Below are 27453 nucleotides of genomic sequence, written 5' to 3'. Positions count from 1 at the left end.
AGGCGGCCATCTGCTTGTTGACGGTCTTCTCGATGACTTTCGCAGGAAACGGGAGGAGCGAGATGGGGCGGTAGTTCTTGAGTTCGGTGGGGTCCGCTGTTGGTTTCTTGAGTAGAGCGCTGAGTTCGGCGTGTTTCCAGCTCTCAGGGAAGGTGGCGGTGTCGAAGGATGTGTTGATGATGTCTCGCAGGTGGGGTGCGATGACAGCGTCAGCCTTGTTGAAGACGTGGTGAGGGCAGGGGTCGGTCGGTGATCCGGAGTGGATGGAGTTCATCGTGCGGATGGTGTCTTCGGTGCTGATCGGGGTCCAGGAGTGGAGGGTGGTGGTGGGGGGTGGTTGTTCGGTCATGGTGTGCGTTGGTTGGTTGTTGAAGCTGTTGTGTATGTCCGCGATCTTGTTGTGGAAGTATGAAGCGAGGGAGTTGCAGAGGTCTTGCGATGGGGTGATGTCGTTGTTTCCTGCGCTGGGGTTGGAAAGCTCTTTCACGATGTTGAAGAGTTCCTTGCAGTTGTGTGCGTTGTTGTCCAACCGGTCCTTGAATGCTGTTTTCTTGGCGGCGCGGATCAGCTGGTGGTGCTTCCGGGTGGCAAGCTTGAAGGAGGTCCTGTTGTCCGGTGTAGGTTCCCTTCTCCAGACTTTCTCGAGGGCTCGGCAGTTCTTCTTGGAGCTCTTGAGTTCGTCGGTGAACCACGGGGCTTTCTTGCTGCCGGGTCTGCTGGGCGGGGTCCTCAGCGGGGCGAGTTCGTCCGCGCAGTTGCTGATCCACTTCGTGAGGTTGTCGGCGGCCTGGCTGGGGTTCGCTGAGCTGGCAGGAGGGTGCTGGCTCAGAGAGGTGGCGAGCTGGTCTGCTGTGATCTTGTTCCAGCTTCTGCGGGCGGCTTGTTGCTGGTGGTGGTGGGTCGTCGTTCTCTTGAAGGTGAAGTGGACGCAGCTGTGGTCCGTCCATTGAAGCTCTGTGGCGTGGCTGAAGTCGATGTCTGTGCTGGAGGAGAAGACTGCGTCGAGTGTGTGTCCGGCGAGGTGGGTGGGGGTGGACACCAGTTGCTTGAGTCCAAGATTGGTGAGGTTGTCGAGCAGGGTGCTGGTGTTGCGGTCGTTGTTGTTCTCCAGGTGGAAGTTGAGGTCCCCCAGGAGGATGTAGTCAGCGGAGGGGAGGGCATGCGGGCTGACGAAGTCGGCGATGTCCTCGCTGAATTGTGTGCGTGGTCCAGGGGGTCGGTAGATCAGGGTGCCTCTGAGGGTGGTGTTCGGGTTGGTGTGGATCTGGAAATGCAGGTGTTCGGCGCTGGTCAGGGTGTTGTCGGTGCTGGTCGTGAGACGGATGGTGTTCCTGTGGATGATGGCAATGCCTCCTCCCATCTGGTTGGCGTTGCGATCCCTCCGGACGATCTTGTAGCCCTCTGGGATAGCGATGGCGATGTCGGGAGCTGAAGAGGCGTTCATCCAGGTCTCTGTGAGGAAGGCAACGTCAGGGGCTGTGGCGTCTAGGAGGTTCCAGAGTTCGATGGCGTGTCTGTGGACGGAGCGGGCGTTGAGCAGGATGCACTTGAGGTGGGTGCTGCTGGTGTTCGGCTTGGCAGGTGCTGGTGCGAGGCAGGTCCGGATGCAGGTGAACTTGCAGGCGTGGCAGCTGAAAGGTCCATGGGTGCGACGTGGAGTGGCTTGATGGCATTCTGGGAGTCGACCGGTGTTGAGTGCGATGAGGGTGGCGGCGGAGTACGTCAGGCGGGTCGGTCGGGGTCCTCGTGGGCCAGGGGTCCTGGCGCTGGGCGCGATCCGGTCGCGGACGGGCACAGACGGGCTTACCTTTGGCGCGCCTTCGGCGCACAATCGGCGCGCCCGCTGCGCGTGACCGCTGCGCGTTCGCACGGTCGCCATATATGGCGAAGTGCGCGGGTGGGCGGGGCAGCTGGGAGGCGGGAGCGGGGAGGGATACAGAAGGCAAAAAAGGGGCGGGGCTTAGCGGCGGTGGCGGGAAGCGGGGAGCGGGGAGGGAACAGAGGGACAGAAACGACAATGCTGACAATAAAGGAAAAAAGACAATATTACACAGATTAAGCAATACAGATCTTACTAAGCCTAACAGAAGACAGCAGGGCACAGGAGCTACCACGGACCTTGAGGCTCGAGGGAGGGGGCGTGGTCGGGCGGCAGCAGCTGGGCAGCGAGGCAGAGGGCGGAGGGAGCACACGCAGCAGCTGGTGGCCGTGCGGCGCGGGGGTGTCCTACAAGTAGGTCACACTCACCTGCGTCGCACGGTCGCCATATATGGCCAAGTGCGCGGGTGGGCGGGGCAGCTGGGAGGCGGGAGCGGGGAGGGATACAGAAGGCAAAAAAGGGGCGGGGCTTAGCGGCGGTGGCGGGAAGCGGGGAGGGAACAGAGGGACAGAAACGACAATGCTGACAATAAAGGAAAAAAGACAATATTACACAGATTAAGCAATACAGATCTTACTAAGCCTAACAGAAGACAGCAGGGCACAGGAGCTACCACGGACCTCGAGGCTCGAGGGAGGGGGCGTGGTCGGGCGGCAGCAGCTGGGCAGCGAGGCAGAGGGCGGAGGGAGCACACGCAGCAGCTGGTGGCCGTGAGGCGCGGGGGTGTCCTACAAGTAGGTCACACTCACCTGCGATTTGAAGCTTGTTAAGATCAAACCCACCGACGTGAGCCGATCAGCTTTTGAACTTTTAAGCCACCGCGTCTTAACCGATTCAGGCAATTTGGATTTTGACTGTGAAACTGCGTCCTTATTTAACGGGACTACTACAGAAACTGTAAGTCATTTCACCTTTCTCAAATTACCTGAAAACGATCTTCTTAACGTGGGCCTGGCAACACCGTTTATTCAAACGCGAGAGGCTTTCTGGTCTCGCGCATATAGCCGACTTGTTGTCTGTCACGCGACGCTTGCACACGCGCAGCACGTCGATCAGTAAGACGTCATCACGGAATGTGCTCCATAGCAACCTGCTTTGTTTACGCTTCCAGCGCGTAGCGTCACCAACACAAGCACGTCGACGGCCATCTTCTTATATTAACGGTGAATTTGTCAAAGCTACGCGACTATTGAGATTATAGTCGGTTCTTGTTTAGACAAAAAAGATCGTTTGTGCTGACTATTCTTATAAAGACTGACAAGTAAGATTTTTTTTTTGTTTTCTGTGAATTGTCATTTGATTTTATTTTATTATGGCAACTTCTGGAAATAACAACAATGGAATTGTAGCACCTCCTTCATTTTTAATTGTTCCTGGCAAGCCTCCAACACCATGGCACAAATGGCTACGAGTATTTACAAACTATTTGGAAGCTATAGATGCTTTAGATTATCCTGCATCCAGAAAAAGAGCTATTCTTTTCAATCATTTAGGAGATGCTGGCCAACAATTATTTGACAATTTAGCAGTTGTTCAAGCTCCAGCTGATGATGACTCATGGAATGTGTACACCGAGGCATTAACGCGTCTGGGCAAACAGTTTAAAGATGATCCATCAGTCATGGTTGAGAGACATATGTTCTTCAAAAGGAAACAGTTACAAGAAGAGTCTATAGAAGACTATGTGGCAACTCTACGTGTTCTTGCATCAAAATGCGAATTTGGTACATATTTAGAAACTGCTCTACGTGATCAGTTAGTATTTAATTGCTTCAATAAGAAAATCCAGGAGCGGATCTTGACATGTAAAAATCCAACATTAGATGAAGTTATTGTAATTGCGAAATGCATTGAGTGTTCCGTTGTTTCCTCAAAAATTTTAGCTGAGCATGCCGCTTCTTCAAGTATTTGTAATGTTTCGCAGGCATCTGGTGATAATTGTAATGTTAATGTTGTTTCTAACCACAATACTGGCAAAAAAGTTTATGAACCAAAATCTAATGTATTTTGTTACAGGTGCGGTTCAAAATTTCATGTAGGAAACAACCCTAAGTGTCCAGCACAAGGTAAAAGGTGTTCAAATTGTAAACGTATAGGTCATTTTGCTGCATCGTGTCGTTTACCTAAAGATAAGTCTAAAGTCAATATGGTTTATTCTGAAGAAGAAATTTGCGATGCGTTAAATCTTTCTTCCATTTCCTTCATTCAGATTAATGCTTTATGTGATTTCAGTATTAAGGGTCCTATTTGCACAATTTCAATTGGCATTCAGACTATACAGGTTATGGCTGACTCAGGATCTCCTATTACCATTTTGGATGAAACTACTTTTCAGTGCTCTTGGAATAACAAAGAATTACTTGCTACTGATGTTAATCCCAAAGCTTTTGGGGGTTTTGATATAACCATGCGTGGATATTTTCCTGATAACATTGATTTTAAAGGGCGTGTGATTTATACAAAAATTTATGTTGCACAGAATGGCCGGGATATTTTAGGCTGACAAGATCAGGCCAGACTTGGCATTATTTTAAAGCCTGGTCATCCTGAACCTGTGGCCTTGGGTGATCTACCTATACTATCTGTTTTTGATTATTGTAATGATTCCATTCTTTGCAATGTTTTAGAAAAATACAAGGTTGTATTTGAAGACAGGATTGGTTTGGTAAAAAATGTTGAGCATAATATTAAATTAAAAGACAACGCTTGTCCTGTTATCCAAAAGGTACGTCCGGTTCCTCTGTCTGTTAGAGAGGACTTAAGAAAGCACATTGAATCCCTTATTGCTCAAGACATTATTTGTCCAATTGAATCTTCAGAATGGGTTTCTGCTGCCGTCGTAGCACGAAAACCTTCTGGGGAAATTCGTTTATGTGCAGACCTGCGGGTGCTCAATCGCAACATTGTCATTGATGTACATCCCTTGCCAAAAATCCATGATATGCTGGCCAATATCGGTAGTAGCAAATATTTTTCCACTATTGATTTGCGCTCAGCGTACCACCAAATTCCATTATCTTTAGAATCTCAACCTCTTACAACGTTTGTTACACCTTTTGGTGTGTATATGTATAAAAGGTTACCATTTGGGCTTGCTTCTGCAGCCAGTATATTTCAAAGATTAATGGACTCCATTTTTTATAATTGTCCAGGAATTCAAGCGTTCCAGGATGACATTTTGGTTCATTCTGAATCTCTGGATCAACATTACATATTGATGGAGTATGTTTTAAAATCACTACAAAGTCATGGTCTTACCATCAACAAGAAGAAATGTAAATTTTTAGCTAATGAGGTTGATTATTTAGGCCACAACCTCTCAAAAGATGGCATTAAACCCAAATCTTCTTTGTTGGAAGCTATTAAAAATGCTCCCTCTCCTTTAGATAAAGACTCGTTGAGAGCATTCTTGGGGTTGAGTGAATATTACGCTCGTTTTGTCAGGAGCTATGCACTTGTAGTCCAACCTCTTAGAGATCTGTTAAAAAAACATGCAAAATATGTGTGGTCCTCTGAATCTCAATCTGCTTTTGACTCCATCAAAAATATGATTCTCTCTGCTCCTGCCATCAAGCCCTTTTCCCATGGTGTTCAAAGCATCATTACTGTTGATGCTAGCTCCCGTGGTCTCGGAGCTGTCCTTAGTCAAATGATTAATGGTGAGGAATGCACCATTGCATTTGCTTCTCGTTCTTTGACTTCGGCTGAAGTCAATTACAGTACTATAGAGCGAGAAGCTTTAGCTTGTTCATGGTCTGTCGAAAAATTTAAAATGTACATTTGGGGAACCAGATTTCTTTTATACACAGACCACAAGCCTTTAATTTATATGCTTGGAGAAAGTTCCTCCAATAGAGCTTCTTCTCGTTTAGTTAGATTATTGGCACGACTTCAAGAATTCAATTTTGAGATAAAATATTTACCTTGTGGTAAAAACATCCGCGCGGATTGTTTATCACGTATTCCTTTGTCCACTTGTAAATTGGTTAATTCTGACTTAGAGTGTGTTTTTGCTGTTGATGATGCTCTTCAAGGAAGTAAGATCACTAAACAAGATTGGTTAAATGGAATGGAGAATGATTCCTGCCTGCTGAATGTTAAGAGATTTTTGATTAAAGGTTGGCCCAGGGATAGAAGTATGTCAATGGAGGAGAAACATTTTGCACAAGTTGCATCTGAGTTGTCTGTGTCAGGTGACATTTTGTTTAGGCAAGACAAATTTGTCCCACCTGTTAGCATCAGACAATCCATTATTTCTGTGGCACATGAGTCTCATCCCGGTATTACTGGTACCACAAATAAAATCAAAACCACTTATTGGTGGCCTGGAATTGATAATCAGGTTAAATCATTTGTCAACCAATGTCCACAATGTTTATGCTCAGATAAACATTGGAAGTTGTCTAATTCACCACTTGTTCCAGTAGAATGGCCTGAGGCTCCTTGGCAAAAAATTGCCATAGATTTTTCTGGCCCATTTTCTGTTTTTAATGATAACCTTAAATTTTTGATTGTGGCCATTGATTACTTTTCTAAATGGATATATTTTTCTTTTGTTAAGAATCCAAATTCTTGTGCTGTGATTTCATTTTTAAAGCGTTTATTTTTTATCGATGGTACTCCACATGAAATTGTTTCCGATAACGGTTCACACTTTGTTTCACAGGATGTGAATATGTTCTTAAATAATTTAGATGTCAAGCATATTTTGGTTCCTCTTTACAGTCCTGCATCAAATGGTCTTGTAGAAAGAGCAAACCGTTTGTTGAAGGAAGCTGTTCAAACAGCTTGTGCTAACAAACTTGATATTTCTGATTTTCTGTATGAGAAAATCTGGAATTATAATTGTACCCCGCACAGTACCACAGGAGTATCTCCTTTTGTTTTACTTCGTGGTAGGATTCCCACTTCTAGATTGAATCCTTCTTGGTTGATGAAGAGTTCCCTTGTCAATGTTGATTTAGCTAAGATTAGTGAACGTGTTAAAATGAAACAGGAGAGTTACAAAGGCAATTACGACAAACGTATGCATGTTACTGAAAAGCCTCTTGTTTCAGGTGATTGGGTTATTATTAAGAAACCTGTTAAAATCACTAAGGGTCAGTCCAAATTTTCTGCTCCTGTCAAAGTGTTAAAAGTCTCTCGATCTGCAGCTCTTTTATTTGAAAGAGGTTGGTGGAACAAGAATGCTCTCATTAAGATCTCTGATCAACAGGCTAGGATTATTTCCTCTAACAAGCAGACTTCGGATTTATCCGATGATTTGAGTACTGATTGGTTTGGTGTTGGAGAGTCTTCAATGATTCCATCTGTTCCATCTGCTCCTGTCAATTGTTCAGCAAATGTTGTTCCTGATTCTTCGTTATTTGCTTATGGGGATTCAAATAATCTTTCTTCCCTTCCCACTTTACAACCTGTTTCCAATACCATTGGTGCGGGGGATGGTAGGGTGGTCGGTCGCAGAATCAGATCTGTTCCTGTGAGACTCCATGATTATGTTTTGAATTAGTATTTCTTTTTCTCATGAAACTGTATTTTTATCTGTAACTGTTTTTTATCTGTAGTTTTGGGTTTATTTATTGGGGGAAGGATGTGTAGTATGTATTGCATTTAGTATTCTTGTTCTCTTTAAGGAATGTTATATACGAGTTCTTACTGTGTGTTCTTAGAATGCCATGTTTACTATGTCACGATCATTACGAGCCTGTTACTCATCTTTACTGGTCGTGGGTTGATTTACTCTTGACATTAAACCTCTAATGGTAAATCCTCAACTTGGATTTCATCTCTTATTTTCTCAACAAGCATACTACAATCCCAAAGATGACTAATTTACAAGGTTTAAATCTCCCTCTGAGATCTAGTAACAAGCTATTACCTTCAATAGTGCCCACTTCACCTACACCCTCTATCTCGGGAATGATCGCCCCAAGCAAGGTTGACTTAGGCAAAGATAAAAGTATGGCATAGATTAGACAAAAGTGTAGCTCCCTATTAAAGCCTTAGAGAGACCGACATAGAAGGCTCTACCGGCCATGAAAGGCCCACTCCAATGTTAAACAAGGGAGCAGGCTTTTAATGACCGGTCGCGCCCGATACCGAGGGCTCTAATGCTATTAGAACATTCTGCCCTTAGAAGACAGAGTGTTCTAATTTGTAAAACAAAGGCCTCAAGGAGCCTGAGGGAGTTGAAAACCCATCGGGCTCAGTGAGGCCTTTATTTACAGTAACAGCTGTGAAAGAAAAACATTAGAATGATGATCTTCTGGGCTTCTACCAGCATTGCCTTCAACAGAGCACTCAACATTCCAATGTTCTAATAGTTCAATAGTCTCTCAGGCCTAACATGTTTCGATTGGGAAAGGTTAGCATTCTAGCAGCACACTTTCTCTTTGTGCATACTAGGTACAGTCTCTTAAGACGTGCAGGTATGGCCCAAGTTACCTGTTCAAGCGATGTGGTGAATCAGCAACATGATCTGGTGTGGTCAACGACTTTACACCCCCTCTGGCATCAGTGTCAACAATGAGAGATGGGAGATGGGTGTTAGGTACATCCCAGAACAAGTGGGTTGAGTAGCACATTTTACTGTCAAGTCAACGGCTGTGGCCTCTAGGACCACGGCAAATGGGCATTCATCTTTGGCAGATAACAGCCTCTGATTCAATCAGACTCTCATCTTCAGCAGATGTAGCCTTTATGGTTGATGCAGAAGCACACTCATCTTTGGCAGTGGTGGCCCCCGCTGCTGATGCATCAGCTGCTCAAGAAAGTGCACTCTTAGTAGCAGCACAATAGCTTCAAGGTCTGCAGCAGAAAATTGCGGCAGCACAATTGTGATTCAGTGTTCAATTTCTTACCTCTTCATGACCAGAACTGAACCAGGAGTGCAGGGGACCTCTCAAACTGTAATCCAGTACTGGCTTCAATCCCTATCTGTTGTCATCTACTTTTAGTTGTTCTACACCCCAGGAACACACTAGGCTTCTCCTACTGGACACTCTGTCCTCCTGCAAGGGGTGGCGTAGTGGGCAAAAGAACAATTGATTTAACCCAGATCTCTTGACTGGGGTGAAGGTTTGATTTACTCAGCATTCCGTCCATCATTTGCTGATGTCGCCCTAAGTGGGATGGGTATGCCCAGGTGTGCGTTCCTTGCTCGCTGTGCCACTGCATTCAAGGTAGCATGGCTGATGAGGGTTGAAAGCCTGAAAATGGTCCCAGGATGCTTGTTTCTGTCCAGTGAGGACCCGGCTTGACAGTTCAGGCTGGATTATTCCCATGAGGAGCAGGGTCAAGACTGATTTCAATATGGCTGAGTCCAAACTTGGGTGGCGTAGTGAGCAAAAGAACAATGGATTCAACCCAGATCTCTTGACTGGGGTGAATGTTTGATTTACTCAGCATTCCATCCATCATTTATTGGTGTAGCACTCCTGCAAGGGCAGGCACTCTCCTTACCTACCTGAGCAGGCATGCAGGGTTCTCGGTACGTAGGCAGACACCCAGATTCTACAGCAAGTGGCAGATTTTAGGTGATGTCCTCTCACTTCTGTGAGACTGACTTTCTGGCAGAAGCCATACCTGGTCAAACAGCAGTCCTTTGAGTAATTGGCAGAGCACTCCCTTCCTTGTTTAAGAAGAACGTGGAACTGGAACAAAGTGAGGTGGCTTGGATCACACTTTTATTCCCATCTTGTAGATAGAGGATGTGGATCCATTGGCTGAAGTCTCAGAACCAGTTTGGGTTGATTGTCTTTCAAATGTCATGTTCTGTCTGCTCCTCAAACAAGTTTTTGTACAATATGATGACTCTCACATCAGTTATCAATGGTGCAAGCTCCAAGCAGAAGTATCTAAAAGACAGGCACAACTGAGTGTAAGATCTCTGCACCTGGCTGCCATCAGCCTTCCTCAAACAGTAACCAGTAATAGACAAAAGGGTAGGAATGACCTAGAAACTTCCTCACCTTGAACAACAGAAGTGCAGTGTCATCCCTCACCCCTACCAAATGACAGAGCAGCAAGAGTTAATCAGGAACTCCCTGATACCAAGGTCCTTGCTGAATTTCTGGGTATCCATGTCTCCATCCTCTCTCACTTCAGTGTTTGGACGAACACTCCCAGCCACAGCAATAAAATCACTGCGTGAGAAGCTGTATTCATCCTTCATTGTATGCCATGGTAAGCAATGGGCCATGCAAAATGGATCCCACTGGTCCCAGTGCTCAGACGCCCTCAACCACATATTCCTAATACCACACGTCACACACATATATAATGCATACACGCACAGGGCATGCACATGGAACATCAGAGTAGAGTTTGGAGTTCACATACAAAGTAAAACTTTACACAAGAAGGGCAGTAAAACGCACTCTTTTCTGACACAGAGAAAAGGTTCTGGCCATACATAAGATATATAAAAACTGTACTCCGTTCTCACCATTTTAAGTGACAACCAAAGGTATCCCGTTTTCCTCAAAGGAAAATGGGATGCATTTAAAAAAGAAAAATGTAACTACTCAGTTTAATTTTTTAAGGTTCTGCTCTTAAAAATATTTTCTCACACACTATCAAAGGGGAAGGGGTCCCCTGGGGATCCCTTCTCGAGTGGTTTACCACCTACTTAATGTAGGTGGTAAACTGCGAGTGTTGCGGCTGCAAATGCAGTCACAAAATAATAGTACATGGCAGTGAGTCCCGCTATTAGGAAGGGACTCCCCTTCCAAATAGCAAGAGTTGCAAACACTATTTTGCAAGCCTATGACTCGCAAAATAGCTTTGTGCATGCCATTACCCTTTTTGTGGTAGCAAACGGGTCAATCTCCAATTTGCGAGCACAAAAAGGGCAGCACATCTGGCCCTATGTCATTAAACTGGCAAAACCAGCAGGAAAGTCGATCTTCATTTGAGAGTTACATTCTGGCTTTGTGCTCCACAATAAAATCAAAGCTCATTAATGTGAGAAGCCATCTCAACATTTTGGGATTTTCACCCTTCATTGTTATCAACCACTTGAGAGGCTTGTGATCTGTCTGGACCACAAACTTGGTACCAAACAATTAAGGTTGGAACTTACTATCACAAAGCATTCTCTTTCGTTGGCGGCCCAGTTCTGTTCTCTATGAAGCAGTTTATAACTGATAAATACAAATGAGCATGGTCCACACTTATCATCAAGTCGAGCTAGAACTGCTCCAACTCTCGTCAGAAATTTCAGCCATTGCAAAGAAGGCCTTATTGTAGTCAGGTGCTTTTAACACAGGAGAACTGCATAGCACCGTTTTCAGGTTCTCCAAGGCATTCTGAGAATCACTATGTAATGCAATTCACTTTCTTAGGATACTTCTTAAATGTCATGGTTGTCAAGAGCACATCTATGGGCCAAAAAATCCGGAAATAGACAGTGAGTCCTAAAAAGACTCTCACTCCAACACAGACTGGACCTTAGCATCCAATGGGTGTATCTACTCATTGCCCACCTGATGTTCAAGGTAGCATGTTTAGGACTGCCCTACCTGTCTTGACGATCAGTTTTGTTCCCTGTACCCAGAACAACACATGTTCTAGGTACTTCACTTTATTGTGGTGCTTCCAGGTATTGATGGTCCTCCCATAAATTGTTAAAGATAGCGCCATTGTCAAGATAGGCCATACAGAACTCCTGCAGCCCTGACAGAACATAGTTTCTTAGGTGCTGAAAAGTGGCAGAAGCATAGAAGCCTAGAAAGACATGTCCATAAATTGGTGCAAGTCTTCTCCTTAGCACTTGTTGCTTATGCAATCTGCCAATACTCACTGGTTAGATGAAATGTACCCAAAAAGCAAACAACATACAACCATCCAGTTGCTCCTGAGCTGTGGGAATGGAGTGTACATCCATTGTGCATTGAGGTGCTATGTTATGCATTGGTAATGTGTTCATCTATTATTGCGATGTTTTTTTTATATTTTGTTGGTATGTGGGTGTGTCTTTTATTGTTTTGTTGTCATGCTTGCTGTCTTCTGTTGTGCATTGTTATTGTGTGTCTTACACTCACGTGACAGCTTACCCCAGATTTACACTATCAAAGTCCTTCTCAATGAATCTGCTTCTCTGAAGACCAGATATACGATATACGTAGGGATTTAGATTTATTAATTTCATCTATGTTTATTTACTTCACCTTAAAACCATGTGCAGCCAATTAAGACATATGTAAGCACAGTTGTACATTTATAAGCACAGTTGTACATTTATGAAGCATTTACACGTACATACATGGAAGTGCTTTTACATACCTTGGGCCAAATTTAGTAACATTTGACGCAACGCAGCTTAGCAAGGCAACTTGCTGCAGTGTGTCAAATGGAGCGAACAGGAATGCCCTATATTTACCAAGATATGGCACATTTCTACATCTCCAAATCCAAAGAAATCATCTGTGGAATACCCCAAGGATCCTTGGCCAGCTCCACCCTCTTCAACACTTATACAACACCTCTGGCCAGCATTGCCAAAACCAACGGACTCAACATCATATCCTACATCGATGAAACACAACTATTACTCTCCCTTGCTGAAGACACCACCAACATCAAGACCAGCTTCAGCAACTGCATGGCAGGTGTCACCAACTGCATGAAGGACAACTGCCTGAAGCTCAACACGGACAAGTCAGAGGTACTGATTTTCAGAAGTACGAGTTACTTACCTTCGGTAATGATGTATCTGGTAGAGACGATTCTAGTCGCAGATTCCTTCTTGTAGAATTATCCCCAGGCATAAGACTGGATCCGTATAATTTTATTTGCCACAGCATCTCTGCGCCCCGGGGGCAGTACCACGTGACTCCGCCCTGATGTCGTCCGCGGGCATGACATCAGCAAGGTCACATAAGCCCCAACCCGGCTTGCCAACGTCAGTTTTCTTCTGAGAACTTTTCGGCGCCACAACGCGGAGCAATCACAAACAAAAACTATGAGAATATGGGAACAATGTGCGAAAAAATCAGATAAACAGAAAGGGAAGAAACGAATGGTGAGAAACAGCACCATCCGGGAGAGTGCCAGGCACTGTGGCACCGAAAGTCATAGGGGGCAGAAAAGCATGTGAAAAAGTCACAGCAGACGAAAAGACCTGCAACCCCAATCTATAAACAGTGAGGGACAACAAGGCCAGAACTGAAGAGTAACTATAATTCCCCCCGAGACAACACCAGCATGGAGAGGCGCATTCCCTGTAAAGAGCTACGGGTCGAGGCACAGCCAAGAGACCCCAACTCAGAGGACTGCAGAGGAGTCAGAAATGTCAAGCAATGAAAAAGGGCGAAGAGCATGAGTAGGCCCAAGATCAGGGTGCAGGGATGCAGAAGTACCCATGAACCAACCAACCAATCACCAGAAAGGAAGGAGTGGGTCAAACAAACAGGACGAGCATCCCACTAGGGAGAAAGCGAAAGAGGGCACTCGCAGGAGTCAAAACCACCCAGAGGAAGGGGAGTGCAGAAGACCAAGCTGAAGGTCCTCTCAGAACCGGGAGGAAGGGCGGGTTGTGAAGGAATCTGCTGCTAGAATCGTCTCTACCAGATACATCGTTACCGAAGGTAAGTAACTCATAGAACTGATAGAGACTACTAGCCGCAGATTCCTTAACGTAGAATAGATACCCTAGCCATACCCAGAAGGGAGGAGGGCCTGCGAGAGAGCCTCCCAGCAGGAAGAAACACAGGGCCGCAGCAGGGGATGTGTAAAGGGAACAAGAAGTGCGGCCCAGCCCCCTCTAAGCAGAAGGAAGCACAGATGAGGCGAAGGGAGGCCAAGCCCATCCAAAGTACCAGGGACATCCGCTAGAAAGCCCCAGAGGTACAGACAACAGCAGAGGAGTACAGAGGAAGAAAAGAATCACCTCAAACTCTTAAGGAGAAGAGGTAAAAATGAAGACAAGCCCTCCACAGGAGAACACACAGTGAAGGGGACAGCTGAACCTGCCTCAACCTTGAGTCAGAGGACAAGGCAGGAATGGCTCTACACCCAAGAAAAGCAGGCGTAAGAAGAAAGACTCCAGCAGAACAAGAGGCAGAAGCACAAGGGCACACGCCAGAGTCCCCGGCTGTGGACCAGAAAGAGCAGGCTTTCGCAGCCGGCAGCTGGCAAGTACCATGAAACCGAGCGCCAAGACCAAGCCGAGCGCAAGACGAAGGTAAGGACCAGGGATATCCAAAACAACCCCTATAGGAAGACCGTTCCAGACATAAACTGACCCACAAAAAGAAGTGGGACCAGCCAGAAGAGAAAAGGAGAAATACGTAGGACGGACCAAAGTCATCAACCAGAACACAGGAAAATACCAAGAAATCCAGGAGGACCAGGTCAGAACGCTAGAAAAAAAAAAGACGGAAACACCACAGCACAACGTCGCAGACGGCATGCCAAAGCTGTTCCAGCGAAGCAGCAGATTCTGAGAATCACAGAACCTGGAGCAGCACAAGCTACGCCCAGACAAAGATCAAAGAAACCGCACCAGCTGTATACAGTGACACCAGGAAAGGCGAGGAACCCGCAAAAGGGAGTCCACACCCCCCAGCATAGGACAGAGCTATACAATAGCTACAAGTACCCCACTTAAGGTATGACACGTCCCAAAGAAAGCATGGGAACCACTCTTAGGGAAAAAATCCCGCATCAGAGAACAAGAATATAAGAACTGCAGTAGGAACCACAGACAGCTAAGCAATCAGTCAGAAAATACACACTTGTCAAAAGGGCTGAACCAGCAGCCAACAGAAGAGAGGGGCCAACCAAGGGACCCCGAAGGCACGTCAAACCACACAGAACAAAACGGGCCACTCAAAACACCAGATTCCAGGAAGCAGGTGGGATAACGCCTCCCATCAAGCCCCAGAGGATCAACAAGCCAGCCTACGGAGGGAGAGGAGGACGGAGTCCCGCAAGGAGACACTGAATTGCCGAGTCCGCATAAGTGTTAAACAAAAGGACCCCATCAAAGGGAAGGTCAACCAGATGCTCCCTAATATTCTCAGGAAAAACAGCATCCCGCAGCCAAGCAGGGCAATGGAGAGCCACAGAATTGGCCATAGCACAGCAGAGAGCATCAGCAACATCCAAGGCCGCACGGAGAATAAACGCGGCCAACTCTCGACCATTCAACACATGGTGTCGTAGATCAGTGCAGGCACCCTCATGGGAGTCATTAGGAAGAAAGGACTCCACAGAATCCCACAGGCTGGAGGTAGCCCTGGCTAACACACAAAGAGTGTGGAGCACCCGCAAAGCAACACTGGATGAAGCGAAGATGTTACTGTCCCATGAATCCAACCACCGGGCCTCCCCAGACGGAGGAAACAACACCACAGGCAAGGACGGAAAAGCAGTCTGCAGAAGAGAGCCCTGAGTAGAAGGGTGGAAGGAAAGGCAGACTGGGTTGAGTGGAGCAGGACGGTGGCGATGCAGGAGCGGCTGAGACACCGGATTACACGTGGCAGGATGCCCCCAACCCCCCAGAGGAGAGTTTAGCAGATGTGGAGGTCGCTCCTTCTCCTACATAGCAGTGAAGACATGGCACACGCTACCCTTTCATCTACGGACCTCCCCATCTCTTCCAGAGTTCCAAAAGTACCTGAAGTCCTGGCAATTTGGCTATTCAACTGGACCCTGACAGTGCCTGGATACCCTCACGGGTGAAAAGTAACATTCTACAAATCTACTGATTGAATGATTCCTGCTCTCTCTGCGCTGTTGCACTGTATGCAGCCTAGCGCCAACACAGGCACCCTGGCGCCATGGGGCATGAGTGCCTGCAGTACAAGGAGGATAGTTTTTTTGCAGGAACGGATACCTTCCTGCACAAAAACAATTCTCAGAGGCATTTTCCTATTTTTGCAGAATGCAGCACACATAGAAAGAGGAAATAACAAGGAAAAATAAAAGATATTCTCCTGGTAATGCCTCTGTTGTGATGGTGTAACATTTTGACACATTCCCATATTTTCTCCTCTTAGTAAATCTGGGAATGAGCCAAAATCCCAGGGATGAAGCATGGGAATGCCCACGTCCACTCATGGAACACCTTCCCAATGCAGAGTAATGAAAGACATTTGCTCTTCTTTGTGTTACTCTGGATTTACTAAGCCAAGCAGAGCCATGCAAAGTGGTTTTGCATGGCTTAGTAAATATCACTTAAGCCCTTGAGTCTTGTGTGATGCAATGGCAATGCAAGATCTTAGTAAATCTGGGCCTCAGTCTGTTTAAGATGTAGCATGTACACCTAAGAGGCTTACCATGGAGAAACAAAGAGGGCCAGATCAGGCAGGCATCCCCTAGGGCAGAGAAGAACAACCCAATGAAGATCATTCGGGCATACGAGGTGAAGACTCCAAGACTGGCAGCATGAGCACCAACGAAAAAGCACAGGCTCAGAATGGGCAGGCACTTGATAAGGGCGCTGAACCAGCCAGGTTCAGTGAGTGGTAGCCACAGGACGAAGTAGATACAGGTGGTCTTCAGGAAAGGCAAGAGTTTTGGGACGACATTCCACACCTGTAGGGAAAACAAAAACAGACTGCGACTCACTATGACATCTCATATAGCAAGCGTTCTTTTGACAATATAAAATGTGTTATCTTAGCATTCCCCAGTGTATCTTCTGCTACCTGGACAAACTATAATGTTAACTTTATGCGACTCCAGTATTTGTAGCCAAAGTAAATTCCCCTTACTGAGTTGTGGGTTTACTGCCACCTATTGGATTGGGCAGAAACAGCATCAGAGAATGTTGGGTAGTCCCTTAAAACCCCTTTTCTAGAATGGAATGAGGAATATAAGTAAGAATGTAATTCACTGCGTTGCACGGAAGATAGCACAACTTGTAGAGTCATACATAAATGGACTTTCAATGTCTGAAAATAAGTATAAATGTTGGGTCCTATGTAGTGTCCTCTAAATAAAATAGCCATACCTAGTGACTCTCCCTCTTGTGTTAGCAGTTCAGGAACAACATATTGGTATCAATTATAACTCCCTCCAAATGAGCACAGGCATTATTGACATGTTTACAATTCACAATATTGGTACAAATTGCACTCACATCAAGTGTCGTTTGGGAGGAGAACCAAGGTCCACTCAGACCTTCTAGAAGTGTTCTAGAGTCATAGCACAAACATAACCATGTAAGGAACACCTTCATACAGCCTTAGCGGTCTAAACTCCATCCTGGACTTAGGATAGTGAATCAGGATGGCATCGGATTTGCCATGGTTAGAAGTGCTATAGTAGGTCTGATAAGCAGTGGGAAGGGGGTGAGGCAATATAAAGTGACAGTCCATGGGGGTTGCAGGGAGGGACTAAGGTGTTGCAGTGATGGTGTCCTGTTATGGACATTTGCTCACATGCTTTTGCCAAATCCTGTTCTTTGGGTCTCCACTTCTCCTTTCAAGCTCTGTCTTCTAAGCACAACTAAAATCTGAGAATTTAAGGATCCAAAACAAGTACTCACAGGCGACTACAGCACGTCTACGAACTACAACACCTCCAATAAAAATAAGCATTGGGAAAGCCAATAGGTTTGGCCCCTGGCAAATGGAAAAGTAAACAAGCATTGGCATACCCAATAGGTCTTGCCTAAATGTTTAGCCATGCAACAGTTGATGTTGTTGCACCAGGGATATTGTGCTGGATAACTAAACACTTATAAGGTCCCAAAGGCGAGACCTATTGGCTATGCCAATGCTGGTATCTTTTCGTATGATGTGGGGGAAAGGGACATGACCTGATTACTTTCCACTCTCCCATTCCTCCTTTGGCTACCGTCCTTCCAGCTGCCTCCATATCTTGCTTGGAAATTCTGCATGCCCCAGAAGCATTATGTCTTGCTTGTTTAGGTTTTGGGACTCCACTCTTGTGCTGTTCCCCATCACCTTTAGATAGTTTTGAATTTGGTGGCTGTCACTGTGGCTTATGCCAACTGAATCTCCATGCTGGTGGTTTGAGGTGGTAAAGATTTCTTGAGGTGGGGGGCAGCTGTTTTTTTCCACCTCTGTTCCATTACTCTGGATCTTTGTCTTAGAAGTAGGTAGTATCAATTTCTTAGCCTGCATTCCAGTAGTCATTACGGCAGTCAGCAATGCAATTTGGCGGGTGGTAGGCTGCTGGTCAGAACTTGTAACATTTTCTGCTCCTCTTCCACATTCTCATTTATGATCCGCCTCACCACCCACTCCCCTTTTTTAGTTCAACTTTGAGGTAGTGTGAGAATTAGGGGAAGAGCTGCACCAGGACCTTGGTCTTGGTGGTGCCCCGGTAGGCACGTCCTCGCCCTCCTAATTACTCAGTCAGTCAGTCAAGTACACTTTATTCGATTGTTAAAATCATAAAAGGTATAAAACTTCAATGTACATACATTCCAAGTGCAGGATAACACATAGTTAAAACAGTTTAGCAGCAGGAATTATAAAAGGTACATTTGATTATAAAGATTTCATTTCAAGGAATGTACACAATTCAAATGATAATAAATTCATGTTCTTGTTAAACGTGATTTCGTTCTTATCGCAGCCACCAAGAAACTAGCAACACTAAATATAACATAAGTGCTACCTAGGAGCTGAAGGTTAATTACAGCAGGCCTTACTTGGGTAAAGCCTTCCTTTCTTAAAATAGGTAGCAAAAATTTAGCCCTTTCCACAGTAAAAAACCTGAAGAACATAGGTAAGTGCATTGTATTTTGTATGGATCTATTGTCGCACTTACAAAATGGGGCTGCCTCAGGTTTCGCCCATTTAGGGAAGCTACCCAACTGGAAGTGGATTAAATTAAAACGGAACTTAGTCAACAAGAACCTATGAAATGGTTTAGTGACAATGGCAAGATATGGTTCCATTGAGGGGGAATGTAGAAGCAAATAATGAGATCTGACAGTTGGCTTCATCAATTCCCTTTCCTCTTGTGCCAGTCTGGCCCCCTCCATGTAATGTTTTTTGATCATGCCAATGTCCTCCCTCCTAATGCAAGAGGGTGAATAAAAAAGTTCCGGGCGACCCATCTCAACTAAGGATCTTTTTATGTACTCCAGCCAGGGCACCCTATTGGAATGATCTAAAGACATGACGACAGCCATGATAGAGTGGTTCAGGGATAATTCGCTGTTCAACCAGGTCCTTAGCCAGAAGATTATTGGGGCTAGCCGTAACCTGTCGGAAACAAAATCCAACCCCAGCTCCACATGTGTCGAAAAGGTTGGGGTAGACTGAGGGACCGACAGCAGCGATCGTAAAAACCTATTTTCCACCTTCTGGATGGTGTCGTCTTTTATGTAACCCCATAAAGGGGAACCATATGTTGCAATAGAAACGCATTTGGAGTTATAGATCTTTAACATTGCCTGCATCGGCCTGGCCCCCAGCCTTTTAGAAAACCCCATAAGTGAAGCAGTTGATCTTGCAACGGCTAGACCTCTCGCTCTGACCTGTGGTCTCCATGAGCCTCTCTCATCAAATAGTACTCCTAAGTAAGGGAAAACGGCCACCCTCGAAACCACCTCCTCCTTGCATTTAAAAATCATCCTTTTACTCTTTCTGCAGTGGAGGCCTACTACCATAGTATGGGATTTGTTGGCATTAATCTTTAAATCGAGTTGGTCCATGAAGGCCCCGAAAGCGTCCAGCAGCCGTTGCAGACCAACGCCAGTACGGGCTATAAGCACTGCATCGTCCGCGTACAAGAGGGCAGGTATTTTAGCCTCTCCTATACGCGGAAGATCACCCTGTACCGCCTCCAGATAGCTGCTTAGGCCGTTAATGTACAGTGTGAAGAGGAGGGGGGCCAGGATACAACCCTGGCGCACCCCACGCATGGACCTAAAAGAGGTTGTGCATCTACCCTCATTAGTGACTCTGATCTTAGCAAACAATTCCTGGTGTAGTGATGGCATAAAATTTACCAGGGCCCCGTCTATACCCATCTTCAAGAGGATGTCCCATAATTTGGTTCTGTTTACCAGATCGAAGGCCGAGGAGAGGTCCATAAAGGCCAAAAATAAAGACCCCTCCTTGGTTACAGTGTATTTAGCAAGTAGAAGATGCAAATTTGAACACTGCTCGACCGTACCTCTCTTCTCCCTAAACCCGTATTGGGCATTGGCTATGCCCCCGCTACTTTCCACACTATTCCTTAGTTTCGTCAGAAGGACTCTGCCCAGGATTTTAATGGCAGAATCTAAAAGAGATATGGGTCTGTAGCACCCGGGGTCCTCCCTCTGTCCTTTTTTGAAAATGGGTACTATGACTGAGGTGGCCCAGGAAATGGGGATGACGTTTCCATTAGCGGCTGTGAAAACTTTGGAAAGCACTCCTGCCCAAAATTTCGGGGAGTGCAGGTAAAAATCTGCGGGCATGCCATCTGGGCCTGGGGCTTTGTTTTTCGAGGTTTCCAAAATAGCTATCTCAACCTCATCAGTAGTAAAAACTAGTGGGGCATACTCAGGAGTTATAGCTTGGGGGCCCTGTGTCCCGGGCGATGGGTCTCCATACACTGTTTTAAAATGGGCACGCCACCTGTCGTCGGGGATAACACAATCCATAGGCAAGTTATCCTGGCCAGAAAACAGGGGCTGATTTATCACTTTCCAGAATAGACTGCTATCCCGCTTGACATCGACTGAGAGTAACTTCTCCCACGCCTCTTGCTTTAAGGCTTCCTTACGCTCTCTGATAGCCTGCTTATATTCCCTCCTTAGGGTAGATACAGCCTCCCTATTTCTTGGGTTACGGGTTAAGGCTGCTAGGAGTGCACTATGTGATTAGAGCATTTGGAGTCAAACAAGCGATGTTGTTTGTTGCCACTCTTCCTCAACCTAACAGTCAGCTGGTTTGAGATCTGTAAACAAATTTCCTCATAGGCACCCAGGATTTCTCAGTTATCTGCACTAGGATTTTGGCAAATTGCCACCGCACTTTCTATATTAGGGAACAAAGCTTCGTAGAAGTCATCAGGCACCACATTAGCCCACTTGAGCCGTCTACCCTGGTCCACCACGTTAAGTGTTCCCACCCTGGGTTTATCGGGGGACGGCATAGAGCCCATGGAATCACCCCAGTAAACTTCCAATAGGACAGGATTGGGATCACTAAAAGGGGATAATAGGCTCCTGTATGAGGCAACACTATGTAAAATAGCCGGTGACACAAATATGCAATCAATAATGGAACCTGGGTCCGACCCTTTGAAAGTATTGAGCCTCGGAACGTCTGAGCTACAGACAGGTTTCATCAAATTGGAATTAGCCAATAACTCCTCTAATGCCTCTCCCCCTTTAGAATGCTCGAAGTGCGTAATATCTGGGCCGCTCAGTCCTGCATAATCAATAGTACCACATAACAAAGTACATGGGTGAATGTTAAAATCGCCCATAAGGACGAGTTCGATATTAAAATGTGTGTCTTGACTGACCTCTATCAACAGTTGGTCCAGGATGGCAAGATTATCGTTGCTATTATCCTGGATTCCTGCATTGTAAAAATTGATAAACATGGTTTTCTGGGATGAGGAGATCACCCTTTCCACTAACAAAAGGTGTGGTGAAGGTTTGTTGATTACTTTAAGTGCCCCCTTAAGTTTTAGTGAGAAAAGAAAACCACCTTTGGCTCTGCCCGCGGCACTAGGGGCAGCCGGCACCACGAAACTCGAGAATCCATCTAAACTGAAGCTGGGTGATGTGTCCCAAGATTCCTGGAGGGCTACAATGCCATACAAGGAAATAAAAGCAAGCCAGGCCTCATCGGTCCTTTTTGTTCTAATACCCGCCACATTCCAACTCAGTAGCATGCATGTTTCCGTTGTGTCAGGAATGCAACTAGGTTCTTCTACTGGGTGTGCTACTGGTGGTGCAGGTAGTCAATCTGTATCCTCTAGCCCTGAAAGTGAGGAAAAGCGGTTACTGAGAGCCAACCCACCCCCATCTGTGGTACCAGGTATATGATGACTAAGGGGTGCGTGCTGCCATGGCTCGGGGGGGTTAAAACCAATATGGATCGATTGGTCCACTCCTGTTGGTGCTTGATAGCGGGGGATTAGCAAACCTGGCCTCCCCGTCCTTACTGGATATGGTCCACTACTACCCCCTCTAGGGGGACGTTGCGGGCCGTGTGGGCTTATTGTGGGTGGGTAGAAGAAGCCTAGAGGCAACGGTCTTAAGTGATCGTTGCTCGAGACTCTAGAACCATCCCAGAATAACCTTTCAGCCACATCGGCGCTGTCGAAATTAACTATCACACAATCCCCCTGAACCATTTTTGGAACCCTCCCAATCCATCCCACCCTATTAGCAGAAATGATCCTATCGGAGATACTTCTCCCACTACATGAGGCAGTGCACCAGGTTCGTACTTTAGCTATGAGATCACTGGCGCTCTCGCGCTCTCCTCTATTCAAGGGTGGAGTACCCACAAAAATTGCCACTAGCGGAGCCGCCTCCGGTAATAGATGACAATGAATGTTACTTCCTGTGGGATTTCTAACAATGGGAAGCTTTTGTGGTACCCTAGGATTATCCACCTGGGTGGGAGGTAGTGTAGTTACGGTAGGATCGACGGGTGGTTCGATCACCATGGGCTCCCTTGTTAAGCTTCCCGGCTCTGCCCCCGCAAGGCCCTCATTGTATCTACCCAGGAGCAAATTGTGATCAGTAACCATTTTATCAATAATTACACATTTCTTAAGGAGTCCCTCCAAGCAAGTGTTCAGAGTGTCCACAATGTCCTTCGCGATGGCCACAAGGAGCGGTTTAATCCGAGCAACAAAGAGCGCCTCCAACTGGGCCTCCAGGGTATTAGTGGATGTTATTGTCGGCCCTGGCAAATGTTTAGCTTTCCCCCTTTTTTCCTCTTAGATGTGTCACCAGGCTGAGGAGTGGTGGTAAGCTGTGGTGACTCCGATAGAATACTCGCTATGGCAGTAGGTGTGGCTGCAGGCTGTGTGACTATTACCAAAGGTTCCAGTGGAATAGCAGGGGTAATAAGAGCATTGCCACTAGCTGCAGGGTCAGCAGGTTCCACAAGGGTTGGGGAGCTAGGTAGGGTGGGTAAGACGGCAGCTTGTCCCAGACCCAATTCGAGTTCGGCATGAGCGATTTCCCACGGCCGTGGAGAGAAAAGTAAGGATAGACTGTGAGTGTCTTGGTATCTTAGCTTTTGTGTTATTATCATCGCCATTACTCAAGTTCTTTCGCTTACCCATGACACGATGTTAAGGGCCGGGCCCAGCCCTGCCTCCTTCTGCCAATGACGGCCACAGACGGCCCGCCCTCTGCCCGGGCTCCGCCCGGCGCCGTCCGCGCGCGTCCCGCGGGGCGGGAGGCACCCCTCTTACTTGTAGAGCCTCCGGGCGCTGGGATGGCGTCACAGGTCTTGCACCGGCGGCCGGGGCAGCTGGGGGATGTAGTTCCGGCCGGAGTGTAGCCAGTAGCCGTTGCCCTCACGGCGCGAGATGGTAGGGGAGATGATTCTGTCCCTGCTGGCTTCACAAGGCCGTTCCCCTCACGGCGCGTATTGCTGCAAGTGCCCCCTAATTACTCCTTTCTCTGAGGAGGCAACTCCTTACTTGTGAAATCTAGAAAAATATGGGTTATCCTGATAATGGTGCAATCCATGTAAGTTGGTTGTTTTTTTTCCATTTTTAGTAATAACTAACTACAAAGATGCACTGGTACACACGCACACACAAACACACACACTTTTAAAATAAATTTTAGTTGATAGTTATCATACAGTAAAAATCTACACTTTTATTATGCACTTCTAATGAATTAAGTATAACCATGAGAGTAAAATGTACAGCCCTATGTTACGGTGCAGCTATATCCTGCTCTTTGATACCAGCAAATCACTGATTCTGCATCACATTTGGGAGCTAATAATTCAATGGTGTGGAAGAGAAAGAGCAAGCACAAAGCATTACCACTTAGCACTAAGGTAAATAATGGAAGAAACAACCCCCATATATTACTACTACACAAAAAAACTAACATATTTCAGTTAGAACGCTCTCCCTGTACATTCATTATGCCCCTGTTGACAACGCTGATACATCTGTCATGTTGTGATTGAGTATCAAGGGATGCAACCATCTTTGTGTGGTGCGGTTATTTAAACAAATGTATAAAAAATCCACTCTAATGCGCATTAGAAAGAATAATGGAGAGATGTCACACAAAAAGTAGCATTACACACAGGCCCAAGGCAGGGAATGGTTTCATATGTAAATCCTGCAGACTTTGATTAGGGGGTTGCCAATTATAACAATGGCTGCCATGAGTTCATTCTTTGCTATGTCTTGCACTGCTCCTACTACTCCTGGTCTTAGACATCATGAAGGGGGTTGGCCATCCATTTTGTTGGATGTAATGCCCTCACACACCCTTGCAGGTGTCATGCTTCATCATCTGGGCTTCTCCTCGTTGGGTCGGTGGTGCAATACCCAACGGGTGACACCTCAAAGAGGGGCACTGTGGCGGAGATCTTCTATCTAACTGCCATCAGGTGAAGTGTGGGTGTGGGGCCAGAACAGGTTAGACGTGTCAAGTGAGTTAAAATAAATCTCGGAGTACCAGGATCAATTTTATTCTGTCTGCCCATCTTCCTGCACAAACTATGCAAGCATGTCTTCTCCTAAGAAATGGCATAGATATATAATTTCTAATTGAATATCACAAAAAAGAAGGGACTAGAAAGGTTAAGAAGAAAACTAGCACATGAAAAAAGACAACTCTCATCTAGCAATCTTGAAAACATGCCATTGAGGGTCATGCTTATCAGGTTAATAATTTGTACAATGGCACAGTGTACTGGACTATACGAACTAATTGTTGAATTACCCAAATCGGTGGACGTCAGAAGGATGAAAGGCTGTGTTGGTCCTCCGAGAATGTGAAGCTATCACCTTCAGGTTACAGCCAGATGTCTGCTGTGGATGTTTTAGCCTGCAGGCAGGGTCAGTGTAAAAGGTTTTGCAAAATATTGCTACATTAACAAGATGGACCGCAGAAAAGCCAAGCTGTTCCTCGCTTTCTGAGTGATTACTGCAGAATCTCTTTATTCTTCTTTCATCTGATTCCAGTTTGTTAACATGATATGTGTTTTTCAAGGGTCCCACACAAAACAGTTGCTGCATGCGACTCCAAATATTTCTGGCTTGCGCAAGCACGGGCGCAGGACCACGTCCTAGGAAACGGTATATTATAATTTCAGAAATATGTGCCGTCTGATGAAACGTCTCTCTGTACTCGCCAGGATGCCACTGTTCCCTGGAGTGAGTAAACCAATTGGTTATTTCTTGGAAGCTTTTTAACCAATTTAAAAGCTTAGTGGTTGTGCTGTAGCTCATGCCGATGTTTACTCAGGATGAACCTTGCATTCTACATATACTTCCTTCGAGGTATGTGCCGGGTCCTTCCGTCTCTATGGCTGCTTCAGCGTGGCACGGGGGTCCTGCAGAAGTCAGGCGCGTGCATGCTCGCGTGCACATAGCGGAAAAGGAAAACGGTTGCAAATGGATTCTGCTCGATCCAGCTGAGGGCCTGTGGGCCTACTAACTGTGTGGAGAAGTGGCAATTATATCGTGTAAATGCGTGGTGGTGTCTATATGACTATATTTTGTATTTACATTCAGTCATTCATTCAGTAGAAGTGTCCTAGATTTTTTCACTAGGGCATATATAATCCGTCGCTGTAACTGTATTCTGTGCCACATTGCAATTTTCGACAGATAGTTGCAATTTCTAGCGAAGGCCCTGTCACTAGTGCTGGAAGCCAAAGCATATGGAAACAAGCGTTGGCAGGCTGGCAGCAGCAGGGGCGGCACGAGGCACGAGCCTCGCGCGGCAGCAGAGGGGAGATGGGGAACTGCGCGATTCCCTTGAAAGAGCGATAATTGCTACCATTTGGCGGTGCTTGCTCCCGCAAGTGAATCGCCAGACGTGCAAGCGTTGCCATTGAAGGCAATGGAACGCGTACACGTTTATGGCTGAAAAGCCAAAGCGATAGCTAAAGGTCTTTTTGCCTATGCAGCACAATGAAGTCGTGAGTCTCTCTGCCGCTTTGCGGCGGTGGGCTGGAGTGAGGTTGTGAACCTCTAATACGATCCAAAGAACTTTTGTCAATCCACAAAAAGCCAGCTCGAGCCCAAATCCATAAAGCATGAAGTTATTTATTTAGACATGAAACAAGCCATACCCGATGCGTTTCGGTGCAGCATCACCTTGGTCACGGGTCAAATGAGTGTTTGTCAAATCAAAATACATATAGTGCACAATCAACAAATTGATGTAGGACTACGTATCCCAATGTCACGCTATTCATGGAAAAGTGGCATCCATTATTAAATGGTTTTTAACAATGCAGCTTTAGCCCAAACAACCATTTATTTTCATAAGACTTTAAGTATTTAATGTCAAGCACCTGCCCTCCCTTGGGCGGGGCCGCACACGTTTTTCTCAAAGGGCCTGTCCAATTTGGGTTCCTGGATTGTGACGGATGTTTAGCGGCCTCCCAGATCGCGGATATGGCCCTTTGAGAAAAACTTCAACCTTGGCTGACACCACGGAAGGTTACAGCGTCTAAAGGCGGAAGGGGAACGGACGCTATCCAGGTATGCATGCGAGCCCGCACCATATTTCAGCAACAAAGCAGCATGGAATACGGGCAGGACACTTGACTTTCACCCACTTAAGATGTAAATATGTTTAATATGATGAAGTGCGCATCCACTTGGATTACACAGCTTCTGAACTACAGCGCCCAGAAGGCCGGGTGCGGCCATGCCCAAGGGAGGGCAGGTGCTTGACATTAAATACTGAAACATGCTGCTACTTCATTTCTTGACTTAAAGCCACTGAAGAAGAGAGCTTGCGACACTCTCGAAACGCGTTTGGCATTTCATGTAGATTGGAAGTGTTTTCCTGTTCGAAATCCACGAGCATGCTGAAATAAACAGGTGTCTGAAAATCAGCTTCTGAGTGGCCTGTCCAATTTGGGGTCCTGGATTGTGACGGATATATATATATATATATATACACACATGTTTTTATAATGATTTGCTTGACGAGGCATGTAGTACATCTAATGCATAAACATTTCCTTACCGGCTGCCTGACCATCTAATAACAAGAAAGCAGATTTTGCTGACAGACACGCTGTAGTACATTCTAATCTTGACTTTTCCAATGAGTTCAAGAGTTTTAACCACTCAACCTTCGTTTCCTGCTTCCCAATGTCTTCATAGAATGATTATGTGAATGTATGCATCACTAGGATCGCTAAAATGTATTTGCTAGGCAAAATGACCACAGCCTAAATCTTGCACTTTTATAACTGTTGGATAATTTGCCCTTGCTACATGGTGACCAGGGATTGTTTGCCTTTGTATTGAACCTTAATTGTGTTGGCTGTAGAACTCTGGGCACTTTAACCCTGCTATCCAGTGTCAGTGTGCCTGTGCTCTCCCTGTTGCACATTTTAAACTTGGTATAAATGTGATTGGCACATTAATGTGCTTGTTATGTCCTTAGTATATGGCACTAACTG

At 46.1% G+C, this 27453-nt stretch overlaps 1 protein-coding gene across 1 annotated transcript in view; it reads right to left on the bottom strand.

The window, feature by feature from the left end:
* Positions 1–27453, bottom strand: part of TMEM86B (transmembrane protein 86B) — an 88789-nt gene that overhangs the window by 6278 nt on the left and 55058 nt on the right. The window contains exon 2 of the mRNA XM_086930308.1: positions 16162–16420. Within this exon, the coding sequence (XP_086786434.1) occupies positions 16162–16420 (259 nt within the window). The remainder of the gene's footprint in view (positions 1–16161; positions 16421–27453) is intronic.

This window comes from Lissotriton vulgaris, chromosome 7, assembly GCF_964263255.1.
Source record: "Lissotriton vulgaris chromosome 7, aLisVul1.2, whole genome shotgun sequence".
NCBI lineage: Eukaryota > Metazoa > Chordata > Amphibia > Caudata > Salamandridae > Lissotriton > Lissotriton vulgaris.
Note: the sequence above shows the minus strand (reverse complement) of the source record. Positions and strands in the feature narration are given on the sequence as shown.